Source organism: Eurypyga helias, unplaced genomic scaffold, assembly GCF_000690775.1.
Source record: "Eurypyga helias isolate BGI_N326 unplaced genomic scaffold, ASM69077v1 scaffold6668, whole genome shotgun sequence".
Lineage (NCBI taxonomy): Eukaryota > Metazoa > Chordata > Aves > Eurypygiformes > Eurypygidae > Eurypyga > Eurypyga helias.
Window position 1 is genome coordinate 4,198 of NW_010268848.1, and position 23,281 is coordinate 27,478.

At 38.2% G+C, this 23,281-nt stretch overlaps 1 protein-coding gene across 1 annotated transcript in view; it reads right to left on the reverse strand.

Moving 5' to 3' along the window:
- Positions 1 to 23,281, reverse strand: part of LOC104514257 (diacylglycerol kinase eta-like) — a gene marked incomplete at its 3' end in the record, with an annotated part of 56,134 nt that overhangs the window by 4,189 nt on the left and 28,664 nt on the right. Inside the window, exons 6-19 of the mRNA XM_010157881.1 lie at positions 22,516 to 22,641; positions 21,252 to 21,354; positions 19,383 to 19,545; positions 16,854 to 16,962; positions 16,427 to 16,566; positions 14,774 to 14,858; positions 12,273 to 12,358; positions 10,316 to 10,415; positions 8,697 to 8,973; positions 8,112 to 8,240; positions 3,699 to 3,833; positions 3,035 to 3,152; positions 2,039 to 2,149; positions 1,797 to 1,893 (exon numbers count right to left, since the gene is read on the reverse strand). Coding sequence (XP_010156183.1) covers positions 1,797 to 1,893; positions 2,039 to 2,149; positions 3,035 to 3,152; positions 3,699 to 3,833; positions 8,112 to 8,240; positions 8,697 to 8,973; positions 10,316 to 10,415; positions 12,273 to 12,358; positions 14,774 to 14,858; positions 16,427 to 16,566; positions 16,854 to 16,962; positions 19,383 to 19,545; positions 21,252 to 21,354; positions 22,516 to 22,641 — 1,779 coding nt within the window. The remainder of the gene's footprint in view (positions 1 to 1,796; positions 1,894 to 2,038; positions 2,150 to 3,034; positions 3,153 to 3,698; positions 3,834 to 8,111; positions 8,241 to 8,696; positions 8,974 to 10,315; positions 10,416 to 12,272; positions 12,359 to 14,773; positions 14,859 to 16,426; positions 16,567 to 16,853; positions 16,963 to 19,382; positions 19,546 to 21,251; positions 21,355 to 22,515; positions 22,642 to 23,281) is intronic.

Sequence of the window (23,281 nt, forward strand, 5' to 3'; positions counted from 1 at the left end):
GTTGGAACTAGATGGTCTTTAAGGTCCCTTCCAACCCAAACCATTCTGTGATTCTATGATTAGCACTTGTATATTTGCATTCCTGTAAAATTAACTCAGTCTTCTCCCGAAAATGCAAAGGCAAATCTAGGACTGACCCCACAGTTGTTACCCTGGCTGTGTCTAGGAGCTGTTGATTTTACAGGTAAGAGGTCCCTCCTGTGACCAACCATTTGTGCCCTCTTTATCCTCCAAAACCCATAAGCAACTCCGAGTCCTACTCAACACCATCATGGGATGATGTAGGTCAATCTCATCCTACTTATGGCCAAGAGTAGATTTACAGACTTCACTGAAATCAGCCTGGACTGACAGCAGATGACTGCCTGCAGAGGTGAGCCCAACAATCTCAAACCATTCAACCAGGAGTCAAAGGTGCAGTCCTGCAGCAGTGCCACAAGTGTGGATTTGAAGCGAGTTGGAAATATAAGGTCATAAATGTTGGATTCAGGTGTTACTTTCGGGATTATAAATATGCGTAAGGTTGCCTTTAAAGAAGATTGCCACATTACTCCAAGCTACCAGTCCCACAGAAGGATCTTATACACATGAAATAGAAATCCTCAGGAAATAGGGATAAAATTTGTAGCAATTTTATCAGGAGGAGAAAGAGATTCAAAATTGTTTCCAGAATGTGCTTATGCTCTCTTTTTATGATTTAATCTCAACAACAAGACAGAATTTAACATTTTAATCACAATGTGGCACTATCCAAAACATGCTGTGATATTAACAGATGCTGCAGAGCCATTTGTATTGTAGCAGAAGTCTGCCTGCAACTCCTGAAATTGATATTTTTAATTTTCCAATGCCACGCACTGCATCACACACTTTAACATAAGGCTAATATTATGCAAGGCGACACTAAATGTGAAATTTCTACTTGCTGGTTTACTTCCAGAAATATTCAAAAATAATTATGGAAAGGTCAGCTTTGAATGTCTTATTGAATCTTATTTGAATCTTATTCAAAAGATCCTTAAATTAGAATGATATCTGCAGCATACATAACGTTCTTTCCTGTCATTATATTAGCTAACTACTGCATAATTCCTTGATAATTACTAAATCCTTAGATAACAGCATTCTGCTGCCACCAGACAAAATCCTTCTACATCTCAGAGGAGTGAGAAAGAGTTTAAGTAACTTAAAATTATTCCTTCAACTTGAAAAGTTATCTACATATAAATATCATAAACTCACATATGAAATATTTAGCATGAACAAAAAAGAAAAAATATGTTCTCTGTCAAATTCTAGCCTAGGTGTTCTTTGGGGGAAATAACTGTAACCATCCTATAGTCTTTTTCTGCATTTGGTAATCGTTTATATCTCCTTTGAGTTGTCAGTATCGTGAAGAAGACTTAGATTTGACACTAGAAATTAAAGGACAAAAAATAACCTTGTTTAGATAATTTAAACTGCATTTGTTGTTGCTCTGGTAATACCATGCTGCTTCTGTGGGACTGTCTCAAACGCCTTTTAGAGAAAGTCCCTACTGGTGTAGCTGGGTTTCTTGTGATACACATTCAGACTCTTCCGTCTTCTGTCAGGAATTTTTGACTAAGATCATCTGTGTGCTCCTTGTACACGTGTAATCAACTTTTCAGATAGTTTAACATGAACCTGAAGGATTAAGACTCCTTATCTCTTTCCTTCTGTTTAGTGTATGTTCAGTTCTGTTATTGTCCCTAAAACCTGGTCAACCCCTTTGATGCAACGAACATCACAAAACATTATCTATACAAGAAATTTACCTCAAGTTGAACTTTTTGTTCTAAGTTCTTGTAAGTTCTCTGCAGTAGCTCTTTTGTGCCAAGAACTCCATACCACATCATGTTTTTTGTCCGACTTCTGAAAACAAGTAAAATAAGATTCACATACTGAAATACAAACATTATATCTTGTATTTTTAGGATAAGGAAAAAACCCAGACTAAATAGGTAAGGAAAACAAAGTAACAGGAAGGTCTTGGCTCTGTCACTGACAACTGTATTACCTGCACTTTTCAGGGTGCTCTTCTCGCTTGTTATTAAATTCTAGTGAAATTTTTGCATCTAACCCAATTCCAAAGTAGTTGTTCATGACACATTTTTCTGAATATCCCTCCCTGTTAGAAGAGAAGAGATAATTAGGTGTACATTTGTACAGTACCTGGACACACAGAGCTTTGACCAAGATTGCGGCTATACATCAACTGAGAAACCTCAGGACATGTTTCCTCTGAATCTCCTGTGGAAACCCAACAGCGGTCAAACAGAGAGATCAGCTGCTAGAACCTCTGCAAGCACAAGTTACTTCCCATAGGGCAAAGAAGAAACTGTACCACACCCTCATCCAGCACTATCTCCACCATCCCCAAATTAACAGAGGGATAAGAGGAAGGAGCTGCCCTGGGCACAGCACTGAGACAGCAGCACCACCCGGGGTCGAGCACCCAGGCTGTGTTTAGGCATGCTGGTGCTAGATGTTTGGCTGATGCTGCTGGCACAGCAGTGCTTTGTTTTAGGGGAGCCACAGCCCACAACCCAGATACTATCCCTATGTCTCTGCCAATGCTACACGCACTTCTGGAAAGCAGAGACAGCTTAGGAAACAAGGTTTTCATCTCACTGCTCCAGTCCTTAGGGGGACACTCTTCTTCCTCCACTACGAAGTGCCCAGACCTGCTTCAACATGTTGCTGGTGGCTGAGCTTGTGTTCAGACCAGCGGGGTTCGGGAAGGAAAACCCAGCTCTGAAGGACTGCTGGCCTCTTCCTCTCAGAGCTAGTGGGCAAGGGGTAAGTGAGCAAATGCCTCCTATCATTTCTGCTGCTGCAAGACAATTCTGCAATATTTATAACTAAAATGGCACAAACCAACCTGTTTTCAGGTCTTGAGGTCTACTGCCATATGACAGAATACAGAATTTCATAATGGAAAGAAAAAAAAAAAACCCAACAAGAACTCCAAACTAAAGCAAAACAGCAAATTTAGGAAAAAAAAAATTCTTACAGTGAATCTGGATCCGGGTCAATAAACGGCGTAGCACCAAAGGGATCGATGTTTGCTAGCAACATTTTGCTAATAATTGAACTTCCTGCAATAGAAGCAGCTAGACCAGCCCTCAAACCTGATTAAAAAAAGGGAAAAAAGACACAAAACCAGTTTGTGTTTGATAAACAGAGAAACATACACTGTCATAAGACACATACTGAGAGACAAAATGTTCATTAAATCCATATAGGGAATGATTGTGCTTCTATCAGTTTTTACCTATATTGCTTATCTGCTCAGGTCTCTCTCTGGCTCTCTGGAGCAGAAAGGCAGCTGAGCCCTTGCCAAGTTCAGCTCCATGGCAGAGGCTGGGCTAGATGACCTTTCGAGGTCCCTTCCCACCCAAACCACTCCGTGATTCTAAGACGCTGAATTGCATTTTTCATCCTCCAGAATCAGACACAACACTTGTGCTACATCTGGTGATGTGCCAAATGGCCAGGAATCTTCTACATTATTCTGCATTTCCTACTATATAATACAACACAAATATGTGTATGTCACTTAAAACAAATTCAGGGCTCCTCACACAAAGTAAAAATCATTATTTGACTGCAAGCAGAGGAACAGAAGGCAATATTAAAGTACTGTAAGGAACAGCAGATTTCAATATTATAATTACCTGGGCAGATAATCCTAGTGTTAAGCACTGGGAGGTTTTCCTTACTTGCAGCCAAAGCTGGAGCAGAGAAAGATCCTGTCTGAGAATGGATACCTCGGCTTGTACGTCGATCTGGAGATCTTGGTGCAGTTTTAACTATGCAGAAGAAGTAAAAGTAAGAGCATTAATTACACCTATTATGACATTACCCTACATAGTTTTTAACTCCTGAAAATATTTCAAAAGCATTCATTGAATCTGTTACCATTCTGTGACAAATATTCTTCACCCTCACAACAGTTTTTCTTCTAAATACAGGGAAGGAAACTCAGAAACAGATCAAGTGACAAGCAGAAATTAAAACGAACAAGTGTGCATGGCATTCGATGTGACAAGTTCCCAACTTATGCTTCAAACTACTAGCAAAAACTGAACTATATCCACCGTAAAATGCAGTAGTATTTAATGCTGTAGTAAGCATCTGATAAACATGTTAATGAAATAATACAAATTTGGACTTAAATTCCATGTATGTTTACTTATGAATATACCTATATTCTATAGTTGATTATTATTTATAACAATTTTAGTATAGACAGCTATTCTAACTCATAGACCATGGAAATACCCAATCAACAGCCATGCTATCTGCTTCAAGCAGCTAAAACAGACCCCCTGCCTGCTTCAGGTTTCTGAAAACCTCAAACAACACACTGATGTCTTTATCTACAGCCACCCTGAAAACTGCAAGGGAAGGGAAAGCCATGTTCAGGCATTCTTGTCCTCTGCAGTTAGAGATATCACGGGCGAGATCAATTTCCCGTCATCTCCTTTTTCACAAAAAACCAAACAGCAATTACCAAAATAACTGAAACAATCAGCCCCGTCAGACGTAGGCAGAACTTGGGGCCCAACGACAAAAGTTTGGGCGTTACCAAATGCTTTGCTATAGCATTTCCATGTGCGTGTAGAAAGCTATTGCACACCAGATGATCATCCATATTTCTTGGCTACCTCTGCTCCAAATTATCTCACATGTCAGAACTACTTCAGCTTAGGAAAACTTCAACCTTGATCATCCGAAGAAGCTCAGAACAAAAAATGAAATTATTACAAAGTTATCTATATATTCCTCTCAAAACCTGAAAACTAATGCAGCAAAAATCGAATGATTAGGACTAGAACCAAGAAAGCAGAAGAAAAACATCACCAGAAATGCGGTGGGAAGGATAAAATATACTCCGTTTTGTGGCAGGAGGGGGACAGATCCGTTTACATCAATCACGATAACTCAGCCTGAGAGTAACATGGGTGCACTGTCTGAAGACTCTAATGGAAAGGAAATGCAGAGTGGAAAAATCTCCAGACAAATGTAGTAGCAAGAACTAGGGTTCAGAAATTGTGATCAAATCAATTAAGGCCAGGATTTGGGCAATCCCTTTCTTTTTTTTTAAGTGATGGAACATTCAATGACATGGCAAATTCTTCACCCCTTTGTATCCCAGGAATAAGATTAAACATCTTTCTGTATGACTTGCTTAAGTGAAACAGAAATTATTAGAGGCAGGACAGGGATAAGTGGGTGAAATTTTCTGGGCTGTTTTATACGAAAGATCTGACCAAGTGGACTAACAGCTCTTTCTGACTTTTGACACTTGTATAACAGCCTTAGCAATTATCATAAAATGCTATAGTATTGCATGATAACAATGTAACACAATGATTTCTATCTATGCATGACAAACCACTGTAATACAAAGTTAAAAAATGTAAAGAAATAAAAACTGCAAGTGATATCTAAAAAGAGTTATTAAATATTTAGATGAAGGTAAAGAACATACGGAAAAATATTATCTTCCATCACATGACCAGAACATCCTCAGAGGGTAAAACATAATATTCAGAGCAAAACTAACATTCATTTTTCATAATGCTACTGAAAAATTCACAATGCTATTCACACAGTCTGTTCTCTCTGTACTTGGGAACAAGGCAGTTATATTACACAGGAAAATCAACAGAGCAGCTGCTCTTTATTTGACAGATGAGACTCATGGGGATAACTGCAATAAAGATAAACTTTTGCTGTTCATGCTCTGATAAAAACAACAGAGCCTTAATGAGTGAAACTGATGTTTCATTGCAGATAATTGAATTCATGTTTCATGCTTTGTCCCTAAACACCTATCTTCCACTGACAGCATTAATATGCACTCCATTTCACACGTATCAGATGTATAAAGAGTAATGCAGCTCCCCAATGAACGCAGAAATTGTATCACCACGAAACAAGGGTTCATATGTATTTCTACATATGGGTATACATATATTTTTATTTTATTATATATCTACAGCAGTAGGATTGGGTCATCTGTAGGGCCAGCATCCTGCATGAGCTACTATTGAAACTGAACAACCATCAAGCAGTGATTCCTATAACCAAAGTAAAAGGAGAGGGGCCAAAGAACAGACAATCACTGGGGAAAGTCAGAAATCCATCCCTGGAGAAAAGGAAATGTGAGATTCTGAATCAACAGAAGCCCCAAGAGACTATAATGTATTTCTAAGGTAGGAGCTGCTGACCCAGGCAGCAGCTTCAGAGCAGAGCCTCATGAGGACAACACCTTTTGAAGATCTTGGGTTAGTGTGGGTTAGGGTAACAGAAAGAGATGCAAATCCCAAAACAACTTTGCTCATTTTGCCACAAGAAGTTGCTTGCTAAGTATCTAGAGGATGGCTTTTGCTGTCCACCACCTACCACTCTTTCTCCATGACGCACAGATTATCTTGAGACTTCACCTCCTGTACGTCACTGCCCTCTTTGGTAGTATGGCAAAGCCTGAAATTTCCACCTATGGTAGGAAGCAGCTATCCTAAATGGACTATGCAGCTTGAGACCCTTGAACAACCCTGGCACATGAACTACCAGTCAAGACAGGAAGCAGCGGACTATGGACTAAAATGGACTATGGACTAAATGGACTAAATGGACTATGCAGCTTGAGACCCTTGAACAACCCTGGCACATGAACTACCAGTCAAGACAAAATGCAGTATTGACGTTCGTGATGGGATATGTCCAAACATGACCTCTGGATGGATTGGCTTGATGACAAAACCAAGCAATGGAGGAGGTAAGTGAGGGTCCCATATAAACAAACTGTTCTTCTTCCTTCCACTGCAGCCACTCGCTGGCAGATTTCATAAAGGACACATGGAGGAGAGATTTTAACCTATCACTGGAATGCAGGAATTAGAACTATGCTATTTCAGGAGATGACTATTCTCTAAATACTATTTTACACACAGTAACCAAACACTGAATAACCAAAAGGAAAGCTTAGTGACAAAACGGGCTATTAGTTAATGAAACTGCTACCTTACAAGCAAGCTGTTATAGACAGATCACTCAATATTCTGATTGCTTTGTACAGTAGTTAATACAAATAATACGACTGGGTTCTTTCTGTTGCATTTTAAAACCCAGCTTGGGCTACTGACACATAAATGCTGTCTCCCTTTTTTTTTTTTGGAGAGTAACCTGCAGAGCCCCACAGTGAGGACAGAACGCAGTTCCTGCAGGAAAGCAGAAGCACTCAGACAACAGCAGCTGGTAAAGTCCCTTCGACCAAGGACAGAGCAGGTAGGAGCGTCTACACCTTGGAAAAGCAAGAGTATAGTGGTATACTGGCTTGCCATATGGCTTGCTATACAGCTGCAAGGAACTAGCTGGACGAATGACCTGTATTTGGGACAACAGCACAAGAAATTTTTCATGGGAAGGACCTCTAGGATGTCAAAGACTTTGGTTCAAATTTCTGTTCTGGATTAGATAAACGGAGAGGGTGACCTTAGTACTGCCACTTCTCAGGAGAATTCCGTGTTTCAGTTTCTATTAAATTATTTCCTGCTTTGCACTGTTCCACTTCATAAAGAATACTTAAATTCATCCTCCCTGTTCCAATAACTGTTTCAAGGCAAGTTCCCAGCTGAGCCATCTGGGTTTTGTTGTCAATAAAATGAATAAACATGTCTGTTTCACACAACTTGAAACCCCTTCAACAGAAATGACTGACAGAAGTTCCTATAATACGTCCTAAAAACGCATACGGCTGAGACATGCGATTGCCACCATTATCGAAGCTCTAGTCCCTGTGCAGGTTCATGTAGAAAGGTGACTGTAAACACTGGATTAAATGCAGGCACTTCTCTCCCCAGCAAACACCTTCTCAGCTTTGTAAATCCTTTCCAAAAGACTGTTCATCTCTGCCATTTTCCCCTCAACTTTTATTTATCCAAATCTATTAAAATTTGGGACTAGTTTCCAGTGAAACAACATGCTTGTCCTTTTTCATTATGAAGCCAACTATGCTCCATATTACAACTAAAAGGAAACAGCATGTTGTTAAATGCATTTATTCCTAATTTACTCACCTGATAGGGACTCAAGTTCCTTTGTATCTTCTTCTTTTTCCTCTTCTTTAGAGTCATCCAATTCCTTGCTATATTCTAGTGGGGACTGGTTCACTTGCTCTTCACTGTGAGCATTTTGCTCGTCCACAACTGCATATTTGAAAAAGACAAAGTCCCAAGATCTTTAAAGTAAATCTGCAAGAATGGGAAATTAGCTTCTTTTCTTTCCTGTAGCTTTAACTTTCAGTTTAAAAATACTAAGAAAAGATTTCTATTGGAAATTCAGTGAAAAGAGTCTAGCAATCCTTTGCCCATTGATAGAGATTTACTGCCAGAAATGTTCGTTTTGTGAAGGGTAATAGTTACAAAGGAAACACACTTGCATATGTGCACACATGTGCATACATACGTATTCATATATACAGACAGTCATCAACATCCAAACACGCTATATTTCCTTCCCTTGCAGCTTGTAATAAGCACATACTTTTATCTCCGTGAGAATGTCAAAATCACGCTTTAATAATGAAAATTGATGCTGGTTAAAAAAAAAATAAAAAGCATCATTAGTCTATCAGTAAGGATCAAAACGTTGCTGATGTGCACCTTTTTCTGCTTGTTCAATGATCTGTCTCACAGCCTTCTTCAAGCTGTTTGCCCGGAGCATTAACTGTTCCCTCGGTTTGAAGAGTTTCTGGGTGGAAGACTTTGAGACACACTCCACTAATTGCTCTTTACTTTCAGACAAGGATTCTTCACTTGAGAACTCCTCTGCTTCTTCTTCCACAATGGGGGGAGTGATGCCTGGGAGAATGGGAGCAGCCTGGGCTTCTGTGTGAAGAGCCTGGAGCAATAGGTCTAGCTTCTCATTTAACTCAGTGCACTAAGACAAAGTCAAAAAGAATACATGCACACCCAAAAAAACCAGTAAATACACAAACATTTTCAGGAAATCAAGCACCAGGTTATAGGGAGGGAGCTAAATTCTCCATGCAGTAGAATTTAAAACTGTCTGTGTCTATGTCATTGTCTATGTAAAATTCAAACCCAGGTTCAGTATTTCACAATCTCACATTATGAGTGGGGTCTGCATGGGTTTTTGCAGACTCTGTGACACCCAGCCAGATTACAGCAATTAAAACAAACCCCACCCCTACACTTAGACTAAAATAACACACTACGCTACACTCAGCCTGCCACATAACTAAGGTACAGATTAGATCTTGCTCTTCTGATGGTCTGCAACACAGAGAGAACCAGCACTGATTTACCCATACCATGCATCACAACAAATTACGGGTGCTCACTACCCCGATTTGGAGAGATAACCTATGGGGAGATGCTCAGCTGTTAGACTGAAAACACATAGTGGGTTTGGGTTTAGTTGGCTTTTTGTAACACAGGTGCACATTTAAGCAACTGAGTTGTCACAGAGCAAATAGGGTCAAGAGACAACCAAACACTGTCCAACACCTCTACCCCTGACCGAGTGGTTGCTCTCTTGGTACATGGGAAAAGAGGTGATTTTCTGTGCTTAAGGGAAAGGAAACCAAAACTGTTTGGAATAGTAAAAAAGAAAATTAATTTTCTAAAATGTACACTGAATAGAAACGTGAAACAGGAACTGCCATTAAGCAAGTACATTTTCAGATTCTGGGATTGTTAGTGAATCTGTTTTCTTCTTTCCTTTTCAGCTCATGTAAATTTTGTGCCCCATACCAATCCTTCTTGTTTCTTTCAATGTTTTTGCAACATGATCTCTACAATTTACATCTTAAACCCATTAACACTGTAGTCTCTCTTCCATTCCTTCTCCCAGCATACTCCCTCTTCATTATCCCATTGTTTTCCTGTAACTAAATTCCTTTCAGAGAAAAGTGTAACTCCTGTACTTCCACTTATGTCTGTGTACGTTACCATGTACTTTATCCTTTCTGAAGGAAAAATGTGTAAACAGAGTTTATATAGAGTTTCCAAATAACTTCTACACACTATGAAGAGAAGAATTTTTAAGGCACTGGCTGAAATGGAAGCCAATCTGGGCATCTGTCCCTGCCATGGGACATGGCAGGGGAGGTTGGAACTAGATGATCTTTAAGGTCTCTTCCAAGCCAAACCATTCTGTGATTCTATGATCTCCATTTCTGGAGAGGTTCAAAAATTAAACGCCCAAGAGCTATAACACAAGAGCACAACGTTAAACGAGAAAATAGTCATTGTCTTACTTTAATGGCCATGGCATCAGCTTCCTCTGCATTTTCCATTGTTTTTTCATAGGTCTTCCCTATTTTGGCAACGAAGTCCTTTACAGTTTCACATAATATTCTTCAGATAAAAATAGGAGAAGGGAAAAATCAAATTAAATTAAATATATGTTCTGAATATTAAATTATTACAGCAATTGGTTTATATGCGTACTCTATACACCACTCTTGCTGGAAACTGAACTCTGATCATATTTGCAAGGCAGATGATACTCTTTTCCATGGCTTGCTAGTGATGATGAACTTTTAAAACAAAGCTTCTTCCTCCCTTTTTATTTAAGCCTTTGCACGCATTGTATCTTAGTCTCTTATTTATTATGGAGGGCTGAAGCACCTCTCCTGTGATGAAAGGCTAGGAGAGTTAGGCTTGTTCAGCCTGGAGAAGAGAAGGCTCCGGGGAGACCTTATAGCACCTTCCAGTACCTGAAGGGGCTACAAGGAAGCTGGGGGGGACTTTTTACAAGGGCCTGTAGTGACAGGACAAGGGGTAACGGGTTTAAATTGAAAGTGGAGAGGTTTAGATTGGACATCAAGAAGAAATTCTTCATGGATAATGTGGTGAGGCACTGGAACAGGTTGCCCAGAGAAGCTGTGGATGCCCCATCCCTGGGAGTGTTCAAGGCCAGGCTGGATGAGGCTTTGAGCAACCTGGTCTAGTGGAAGGTGTCCCTGCCCATGGCAGGGGGGTTGGAACTAGATGGTCTTTAAGGTCCCTTCCAACCCAAACCATTCTATGATTCTATGATTTCTAAGAACTGAAATAAAAGGGACTAATTTTATCTGTTGTCTTGCTTGTACACCTTCCATACCGGAGTTATTAGCAAAGTTGCCTTCACTTTGCTAACTTAAAACAGAGTCTTGCAAACTCCCATGCAAAGATGGAGCCTAGAAACCATGGAGAAAAGCTACTGACTTTAATGGAGCACTTCTGAGATGAAAGCCTATGGCCATACACATCCTATTGCACACCTCGTGCTTTTGAACCACAGCTGACCCTGAGGCATGCCTATGCAAACTGCAGCGACTGCAATGCATTTGTGTTGTGTAAATCTGAGAAAGAGTTGGTTCTTATTACCTGTACTGCAGACAGACAGCAAACTTAGGAACGAGGTGTGGATAATTGCTTAGTACTGTTCATTGGGTTGAAATTGATTTGACAGAAACTAAATACTTAACAAGATACAGACCCAATTTAGAATTGGGAGTTATAATAATATCCTGCAGTTAAATTTTCAACATGTGCTATGTATACTTTAAAAATGAAATTTTATTAACTTGCTTTTCACAGAAAAACACCCACATTCAGATGTATTTTTGAAGACAGTGTCACTGGTCTTTTGCGTATTGCAAAATGTAAGGTTTTTTTCCACAGAGAAAGTATACATGGAATACTTCTGATTTCAGATGATGTCCATGATTTCCCAACTAATTTTATCTTATATTTACGTGTTTCAGTATGAAGAAAAAAGCCCATTGTCCAAGTCTGCTATTTATGGAATTGACACAGAGAGTGCTAAGACAAAGCTACCTATCTGAAGTTCTGCTTCATACTGGGGAAGTTGTTTCTTCTCTAAATGATACGGATATTCATTCAACAAAACAGAAAAAAATTAACGTGAAGTAGATCACATATTTGTATTAGTTTAAGATGCATAATGATTTGGAGTGATTTAAGACCACTTTAATATTATGTGATTTCTTTTTTAAAATGTTGATGTGTTGAGAATTAAGATATACATTACAATAATACCATATAAAAATTTTGCAGAAAAAATATCCTCTCTAAAACATATACATCAAGATATATTAAGTCAAGCCATCTGGGCCAACCATAAGAAAATCAGGCTTACACAGAAGGTTATTATGGTGATGATGTCACACAGGGGATTTATCCCACACATAAACCCTATCAACTCACTTGGCAGATGATATGACAACTGAGTGCTGATCAGAATTGAGAATTTTTGCAAGATGAGCAGCTACTGAGTCCTCATAAGCAGATATCTGAAAACACAAAAATTACTTCAATTTCCACACATTTCAGCAGTTTAACACCAAGTAGTGAGTTAAAATGCCTTCAAAAATAGCAGGATTTCCGATCTAATATAAGGACAAGCAGCTAGCAATGAAGATTCTACCTGTATACTGTATTTTATGTACCAGATTTTTAATATTCAAAGTAACACTGCATCTGAGAACTTGATCCACAGCTCTTTTCCTCCTGAAGAGGAAACAGTAAGCTATTTCTAGGCTAAAAATAATCCATGAGGTAGGAAAAAAAAAAATCTACCTTCTTTTTAGAATTCTAACAACCTAAACTATTATATTCTAACATCTTTTATTTCTAAACCAAGTAGTTTCCCTCAAACTAAGCTGCTCAGCTAAGAACAAATCAAAAGTTTGCAGTTTTAATCCAGATGGTCCCTTACTCCCAAAGTACCCCTGCTGCTAAGTGGTATATGTTATCAAAACCAATCCTTAAGGAGCAAACCATTTAGGGCTTTGTCTTTATAAGAACGTTTGGGAAAATGCATGTGTGCATGGTCTGTCTCTTCTTGCACAGGAGAATTATAAAACCTGAAATACTCAGGCAAAGACACTCACATCTTCACACACTATATCCTGTCTTAAAATAGGCATGAATCCAGACCTCAGTTTTAAGAGAAAATTCTAACCAAATTGCAAATGTAGTTCTGAAATAAATGCAGTTCTGAAATTTTCTGATGGCTTACTTTAAGAATCTCTTTGTGTGTTTTTACCCTTGATATGAAGCAGGTAGATAAACCACTCTTTTTTTTTCTCCTAAACTGCAGCCTTAGTTGTAAAACACTGACAGTAAATCAGTTTTCATTTCAAGGAAAAAACCACTATGTAACCATCTGATCCATAAGAACGAACTACTGTTGTTCAAACACCAGGACAAAACTTCTGGAACCAAACCAAGTGAAACAAGTCTCCTGAAACTGAAGGAAGGAAAAATAACAAAAAATTGGCTATGTACTTCTGTTTACTTTTTGAACTGCATCTTAATATATTGCCTACTGTAAGGTTCATCATTCTTTTTCTGAAATACCATAACTCAACAAGGCATGCAAAACCCATTAAAATAGAGATAGAACAGCATACTCAAAGGAAAAAAGGTTTCTCCAACTCAGAGTAATGGCAGTTAACTATAGCTTACAGATCCGATTTTCTAAAAAAAAAAAAAAAAAACCAAAAACCAAAGAGGTTTTGTATGCGCAGTTCCATTTTCAGGAGGTGCTAAATACAATTTCAAAACCAGAACTATCTAGAAGAAAATGTATTTTTTCCTTTACATGATGAAGATACACTTGAAAATTTTGAGAGTCTGGCAAAATGAGAGAAGATAAAGCCTCGGTCTGACACTGGAAAAAGGGCTGTGTAAAAAGCAACCCTGTTAAAATCTCAGCCAGGGAGGCCCAGTCTTTTTGCATCTCTATATCCAGCAAGCTGTCAAAGGTCACAACCTTCTTGCCAATTAAAACAGCCTGAATTATTAAATTATTCAAGAACCTGCTGATTAATTATTGCTCTTCAAGTATTTTTGAGCCAAAGTCGATATGCTTTAACTTTCTAAAGAAATAAATCATATTCTCATTTTCAGTCAGACTTTTCATGCCAATTAATTTGATTAAAGCATCTTGCTCTCCCTCAAAACTGAAACCTCATCACATAGTTCAAGCACAAACCTAGTCTAAAAGATAGACTAAGCTTTTCTTTGAGGTCACTTATGATTTAGAGCTCTCTGAAGAAACAAAGTGAAAGTTGGGTGGTATCAACTGATCTGACTTTTACAAGCTGTGAAAAGCTTCTTTCTTTCTTTCTTTCTTTCATCCAGAAACAACCCTTGCCCTCAAAACGTCTTTTTCAATGCTTAGTCCAAACTCAAATAAAATCACTTTGCTTTATATATACAAATATATTAATATGTTTCCAAGTATTGATACATCATATTATAGTACACATAGTATTATATAATAACACACTACTATATTATTATGTATGAAATTACATAAAATTCATTCTTATATAAAATAATTTAATTAAATAGATAATCCTATTATATGATAATACTATCTTATATTCTTATATAAAGTATTGCAAATTACATATAATCTAAGATATTGTAAATATATAAAAGATACATTTTTCAGGAATAAATTTTTCTGACTGCTCTGCTGAAGACTCCTTACCTTCATTCATTTTTGTCAAATAATACAGAACTCGAAATCCTCATTATTTGAGATACAAGCCATGAACAGATATTGACTCAGTTCTGTTAGCAGATCACAAAACACCTGTTTCTGTTGTTCACACAAGTGCTTCAATTATAAATACTGTCATCTCAGAAGCTCAGAGTTAAGTATACGAAACAACAAAACAAAAGTAAAAGTCCACCTGGCATTCCTCCGACTCTTCTGCAGTCACTGGAAGAAGAGAAGGCTTTGCTGGTAATTTCAGTTCATATGACATTATACTCCACCTGAAAGAATCATAACAGCTTTTAAGTTTCCAGATTGTTAGTTTTATCTTTTCTCCAACATATCAAAACAAGAAAACTCATTGCCACACCACAGAGTAACGTGTTAAAAAACCCAAAACCAAAACAACACACACAACAAATTAATTTTTAATTGTATGCTACCTGAATATGGGTGAAATAATTAAGAATAATGGTAGTAATTTGTTGCTCAGACATATTGTTAGTGATCTGATGAGGAGCCTTCTTTGTAGGCAAACCATGGGACATTCAATGCAGGCAACAATGATTTTCCAGCAAAATATTCACAGTTGTGCTGGTTTTAGAATGAGAAAATATATGTTTTCCTGGAGAAAAAGCTCCAAGTTAACATTAGCTTTTCACCTCAACTAGGGATGGGAGGCATGAGAATAAAGCAAATGGTGAAGTATCTTCATTTACACACATATAATTTTTCCCCTGGTAAAGGACAGTACTCTACAGCACAGATAGTATGAAACCACTAATAGCAACATCCTTCAAAACCTGCTGAAAAGAACAAGTAATCAGTGCAGATGGCCTTGGGAGCAAGTCCACTGAAATTAGAGCCAAAAATGAAACTGAGCTTTTTTCTGTACAGAAAAAGGCAAACACGATTTAATCCATGAATCTTTCAGAATGCCTAGGCCAACAGTTACTTCTAAGGATCAGTAACAAGCATTTAGCTGCATACTTTGCCATAAAACAATCAAGTAGTCTGCAGAAGTCTTTAAAATAAACTTGTTTCTCTATTTCATTTTAAAAAATCCTAAAATCCTCTTCGATGACATTCACATGTTTGTAACTATAGCAAGAACAGAGACACCCATGGGAGAAAGGGGTAAGAGTAAGAAATACCCTCAAAAGCAGTTCTTACACCTTCAATGGAATGATATGACCATCACCTTCTCTGACTTTTTTAAAATTGGGATTGCTCCTTTCCTTTACAGATGAAAACCACACAAGACAAGGAGTGGGAAGATCACTAGCTTTTCCCTATAAAAATGCCTCAAACAGAAGCATAAGCAGTGGATCAAACCAGAGGTGCAGTTAGACCAGCATCTTCTCCACAGCTGATGCCTCAGGGAACTACATGAAGGGTGAAAGCACACGCCGCAAGCTCTCCCCACATCCAAAGACAGAGAGCTCAGGTGTTTCCTAAATAAAGATGCTACCTGTAATTGTATCTGAGAGCATGCAGGGAGCCCATAAAACTGTCCCAAATGGTTTTGCACCTGTACAATTTCTCAATGCTTACAAACTTTTTGAAAGAGGCAGTGATGCAGCTTCATGCAATCAACTGTCTCCTTTTGTTACCTTTAGACAACAGGCTTCATGGTTTCATTAACTGTTATCTCCTCTCGCTTTTCAGTTTAAAAAGCATGTTAAAGGGCTGTCCCCATTACTCTCTTGGTTTCTCTCATGATTATGCCCTGCACCCTAAAACCAAAGCCACTGAACACTGTCTCCAAGACAGATTTAGGCCACCAGAAACCCAAACAAACACAATTTGAATCTCATGGCAAATCATGTATATGCACATTTAGGTTTACCTGTCCAACATTTTCGTGCTGGCTCGTTCTAGTTTCTCCAAAATCTGAGGAAGTTGCGTATCATCATCACAGGATCCTCCCCAACCAAGGACACGAGCAAGGTCATTTCCAGTACCAAGGGGTAACACTCCTAACTGACACTGAAACACAGCACAGAAGCAAATCTACTACTGAAAACTAGAAAAAAGGACAAACTATTACAAATAGTTGTTATTTCAAGCAACAAACAATTATACAGCTGATGTCTAAAGCTTGGAAAACAAACTGTGTAATCCCAATACAATTTACTGTTTACGCCAGTGGAAATTTTCATGTAACTATTGAGTTTGGCCCATCTCCACTTATATGACAAAGAACCAAGGCAAGGAAAAGGGTACAGAATTAAGCCTAGTAAGTCTAGTCAAGGAAAGTAAGTATACACACTTGCCTGTTTGTGCAAGCTGAGCTTATCAATTTCTGACAAGACCCAACCCACGCTTCCATCGCCACCACACACAAGGATCCTGAAGTTGTCAAACTTCTGAAACAACCGCAAACTGCAGAGAAAATGCAGCCTGTTAGAGCCAGTTATGTCCATTAGCAAGAGACCAGTTACATCATCAGCAATTGTTACATGAAAACACGGTGCACAGCACCTTTATGGTGTTTCTTTTATTGTTATGGGGTACATGGGTGCAACCAGCTACTCAATAAGCCTCTGTGCATCCCTACTATTGCTGTATATTCTACTTATACTAACATTTCTGATAAATAACATGCCAAGGTTTACTTCAAAAAATTCCCTTGATATTGTTTTCAGGATTTTATTAATATTACTTTATTAACATTATTAATATTTTTAAAATAAATTCTAAGCTATGAAATTGCAACTGCTCTACGCTTCCCACTTCAGCCAGAAGCACAATGCACCACAGGGAATTTTTCAGAAGAGGTTAAGACAGGATGACAGGATGCACTTCACAACACGGGTGGGCTTTTGCCAACAAGTAACTAACCAAATGCAAGGACAGTTGAAGGTAATTATTACACATAAGGTGATCACAACAATATAAGACAAATAATAGTATTTCATGTAAGTCCTTAAAGCCATATCCTGCTTTCACTACCTACGGCTCTTCTTTCTGCTCTCTCACTTTTAACAGCTACAGGATACAGCACTTGGGCAGTAGAGAAAGGGAGGACAAGAGAGACAGAACACGCAGAAAGGTGAGACACAGAGGAAAGGGGAATGAGATGTGAAGAAACAGCCAAGAGGTAAAAACAACAGGGACTTAAACTTAAAAAAACAAAGAATTGGGAAGTATAAACTCTAAAATAATAAAAAGGAAGATGTTTCATTTTAATGCATGTTATTTTCCAGAATATGTATAACCTCCGAACGATTTCTAAAAGCAACATATTAAGATCATACATTTTTTTAAGCATTTATATTTATTCTAAAGAAAATAATGTCACTTGTATATGATAGGCAGACACCTGCTCAGAAAAAAGGATGCAAATATTTAAGGAAAAAAAATGTTGAAACCAGAACTATTTCTCCTACCTTGAGAAAAGGAAGAAAACCCCTAGAAATACACTGCCTGAAAGAATGCAACTCTGCTTTTTAGATCAAATCAAAGAAGACATCAGCACTATCTGATAGAATAACTGCTAAGGACCTCTCTTTGGAAACTGGGAAACATACTTAGAAGTGACCAACCTGACCTACGACTACCGGGAAAACACGAAGTGAGCCTCCTGACCATGCTGCAGGTAGGTATAACTATATGAAGCAAGAGAACTTGCATACAGATACATTTTTAAAGACTGTCCTCTCTCAAAAATTGTTTCTCCAATTAATATGAACCTTCCATACTTTAATCTGTCATTGTAATTACATGTACAAAATGTTAGGTGAAAGTCACTTAGATCAAATTCAGATTTAAATCAGGGTTATAATGAAAAGAAAATTACAACTGAAAAGGTTAATATAACATGTCCATAACACAGTACTAATTATAAAAACCAATATCTATATTCCATTATATTTGTATTATTTGCCCACTGTTTGAAATAAATTTTAGTGTATTGGTTTCATCTACATTTTTATCATGCAAGCACAATTCCGCATCGTTAAGACTACAAAAACTAGTTTTTCTAGTTGCTGTAACTGATATTAATAGGCTGTTTAACCACAGTGATACATCTGAGTGGAATTAAATCAGGCAACACAAAAACGTGCGTGAACCTAATCTTTATGAATGTTCAAAGATGCTGGGGTTGTGGCCACCCCTATGCAAATTTCATCCTTATCTTTCCAACAATCAACCCTTAGATTCTGTAGAATGCCCGATGGTTTTAATCGTGTTCTTGCTCCAGACTTTGTGAGATGTTAATTTTCTTGACCATTCGCATATGTTGCCTAAAACCATACTTCCATTGTAGTTTTCCAGAGACAACAGTTTTAGTGTACTCATCCATCAACAACTGCAGAGCGCCCCACGGACATTAGCATTCAGAATTCGAAAAGATGCCAAGTACATGTAGACAGCAGCTTTATTCCCCAGCTATTCACAACAAAGTCACAGGAATATCTGAATTACACATATGAAATGGAAGAAAAGCACCCAGACAACTGTGCATAAAGGCCCTGATTCAGGAAGGCATGCACATGTGCTACAGTTTTGAACCTTATCAATTAACAGAAGTCAAAGCTAGCCAAAAAGCTACAAATAACTTGGGCTGATGGGTTTTAGGTTTGGATTTTCAAGTAAGTTTTCCTAAAAGGAAAATATTATCTTAAAATCCCTTCACCCACCAAAACTCATACTGAAACTCGGTTATCTCTTAGATTTTAATTAGGAAGTCACAGTAGATACTGGTGATAGAATTACAGAAATGAGGGGACAACACAACACTATACTTCATACTAAATTCACTTGCAGAAAGGATTGCTCAAGATTTCCAAGGTCATTACCCTAAGTGAGGTCCTCCATTCATTAAATCGAACACCTGAGCTGGATTTAACGACTGTTTGAATCGACGAAGGAACTTTACTCCCTGATTGTCTCCACTCTTTGAGTTAACAAAAACTAAAAGAGGACTGGCACAGGATGGCGGGCATGTGGCTTTCCAGAAACCTGTGAACATAGTTAGAAAGAATGAAATAAATAAGGCTTTCTAATATGAGCAACACAAAAAGAAATCATGGGAAAGAGGAAGAAAGAAATGAAGGACAAGAGGAGCACATTTTATCATGCATTAATGTACATGCTAAACTGAACATCAGCCCTGCAAGGAAAACAGAATTGTTCAAGAATTACCACTTCATTGTTTTTTTCTCTCCAGTATTTTCAGTGCCTAGATCTGGTAAAATCCTGAAGACAATAGCTTTATCGTTTTTCCACAGTGAATAAGTTTATTAACCTTTTAGAATTACTTCTCAAGTCTCATCTTCACAGATTATCACAGAACTAAGTACGTATTTCAGTTACAAGTGTTTGGTTTTTAATCTGATTTTTCCTTAACCTTACTGTGTTGAACTGGATCCTCCATGTCTCTAAGAGCTTTCTAAGACTACTCAGATTTTAAAAGTTACCCTACACAGCTGCTCGCAGCTGAGACTTCACATGAGAATTTTTTTCTCAGACTGAAGTTATACTATTAATCATAATAGAATCACTGAACAACAGACCTTCAGCTGTGATCCAAAGCTTATTTAAGTCAATGCAGGTCTTAGTTGATTACGGGAAGTTTTCTAAAAGGCCCTTAGTAAGTAGTATTAATGGACAATGTTGTCACTAACATGACCACTCCATGGAAGTAGTGGTTTCTCAGCAACAATGCAGAACCACACACTGCAGGTATAGGTTTTGACATGTGTTTCAGGCAATAGTAAAATAACTATGTTGTTTTCAGTTGCGTTAAAAAATTACTAAAGCTGCAAATAAAAAAATAGGATAGAGGCTGCTAATTTAATTCCACATTATCATAATGTATACTTTAAAATAAGGTTTGATTAATTTATTTAAATGCCAAGAAAAATAATTCCACATATGGAACAATCTTCCTAGCATGAATAATCAACAGCAGCATGACACACTGGTCTGAGACTCCACACAGCAATTAAATACAGAAGAGTGAATATATACAGCATAAACACTTTTACTAACTTCATACAATAAAATTCTTAAAATTGTGTTAAAGTTGTTGGTCTACATTTGCCAGCAACAAAACTATAAAATGAAAGCAGTTCGATGTCATGCTATTCCTCATAAAATCCACTCCCTGCCTTTAAGCACAGTCTCCCACTGCTCATCCTGAGCCACCAAAGGGCACCTCCCAGTCCCGCACATTCACTGGGGTTTCTATCAGTGTCTTGCAGGATTCTCACACTGCTTATTTTTAAAAGAAATTTAGAGAGGCTATGGTAGCAATTCCTCTCTATAGCCTAGTAAAGTAGCTGTTGGATCCGAGCCGTTCTGCTCGGTTACCTCTGTATAAAGCAAAGTTATCTAGAATTTAAGAACTCCTAGACTGAGTGACGTATGCCAGGCAGTCATCAGCCCGCTTCATCTGAGGACTCTGGTCATTCACTTGAAAAGTTTCCAAGGGTCATAAATAAATCGTGAGAAAATTTCTAGAGGAGGAACTTTCAAAAACATTTTTTCAATCATGTCGGTTACATAATTCTCTAAAGAGCTACATGGAAAATTACACTATCCTCTAAATCTGAAGACTGCATTCACCTGTTCAGCAGAAGGATTTTGGCCTCACTTAATTATACAGATCTCACTAGGCACTGCAAGTCCAGAGCTACCACTGAACACACTACAATACTACGTACCATCAGAGTCTATACTGTTTAGTGCTGTTGGAGGTATGATCGATACCTTACATTGGCCAAGTGGACATTTACGAGGATACAGATCTTTACAGGCAGTGTGAACCTACAAAAGAAACAAAAGATTATTTCAAAAGATAATAGTATCTTCGTCACAAAAATGGACTAATATATAACATTTAGGTGTAAAGAGAAGAGAGGCAAGACTGAAAAAAAAAAAATGTATCAGTGTTCAACTATGAAGGCTTACTACTTATTCCACAAAAATTCATCTTCAGCTACTGCTACAGCAGATAGGAATCATGCTGTCAAGGGAATCACTTACCTCCATCCATGAGCAAGGGAGGACCAAGTTCCCAGCAGCCAGTACCTGTGCTGGGGCCCATGGGCACACTTTGCAGATGCAAAGCAATAGGTTTTGTACATGCCTAGTCCACCTGAATGTTCTGGAAGATGTACCTGCACTAAAGCCAGCACACCTACCAACCCAAGCCAACCCTCCAAAGGTGGATCCCGTAAACTATGTATTGTAGATGCCCCTTCTATAGTTACTGGAAAAACAGGCACACACAGAGGGTGCTGCGCTTCACCTAACTTTCAAATCACCTCTGGAAATCACCAACCACTTCCCACTGCCTACACACAGAGCCTCGGACATCTATATGCCAAAAGCCTCAACCACAAAAAGACTGCTGACTTTCCACTTCTACAGCCTAGCATGTGAAACTCATCTTTTTAGACAAGTTACAAAAATTAAGATAAAACTCTATTTCAGAGAAACAGCAATAACATTATAAAATTTCAATCAGCAACCTACAGAGTGTCCTGAAGGAGACAACTTCAAGATTTTGCACAAATAAAAATAATAATACAACAATATTATTAAATATTAATATTAGTAACACTACTAAATATTACTAAAATATTATTATAGCAATGTCTACGATAGAGACAAGACAGTAACAAGATTATCAAGCATACAGAACAGGCATCTGAGCCTTCATTTATCAGTTAGGAGAAGGCGGAGAAAACACATTGGATGCCAACACCTATTAAAGAAAAGCTGCATCTGTGGGTGTATTAAAAATTAACTGAAGTAAGTGTGACAGTCACGATAAATTATGAACGTCAGAAAGAGTTGAGCTTGCACAAGCTCCCTGCTCCCACATAATCCAAAAGCTCAGTTATGAACTGACTAGATAAAAATAATGGCAAGCAATAAAGCTGGCAAAATCCTGGACTCTTGGACGTCGTTCACTGCACCTACCATAGCTTTACACCAAAGGCACTTCCAATCTTGCAGGCGTAAAACACTGCCACAAGTCTTGTCGCAGACTGCGCATTTGGCACTGACAGGCAGGTTACCCTCTAACCATTGGTGAGGCATAGCTATCTGTGAAGAAGTAGTCAAAAAGTTAAATACTCAGAAACATACATTAGAGGCTTTTGTCTCTCAAATAGAGGTGTATTTTAACTATTTCCCAAAGCTCTATCCTCTCATCAAAGAAGCAGGTATGACTGACCAGGACAAGCAACACTGATACTCTCCAGGCAACAGCTATGAAGGTGGACTGTGGTGATGTTTGACATGTTAGGTAGAAAATGGGAGAGTTGAAGAAGGGAGACATCTCCCTTCTGAACAGACCAACTATTCATGGTACTGTGGTAGCAACTAACAACAAAACAACAGGGCAGTTAAATCTAAAGACTCTGTAATGCAAATAAGTACCAATTCACCTAACGTTGACGACATAACACAAACCACTTAAAATAACTAAAATTCAAGAGAATAGGCAGGGTGACAGAATATCTCTGTGGCTTTACACCCTGCCTTGCTCACCAAGTTAACAGCTCATTAAAGTAGTTCCTGAATGCAGTACAAAGCTTTACTCAGTGCACTGTTTGTCCCAATAATACCACAGGTAACTCATAGTTGTATACTATGGCATCATAGAATCACAGAATGGTTTGGGTTGGAAGGGACCTTAAAGACCATCTAGTTCCAACCCCCCTGCCTTGGGCAGGGACACCTT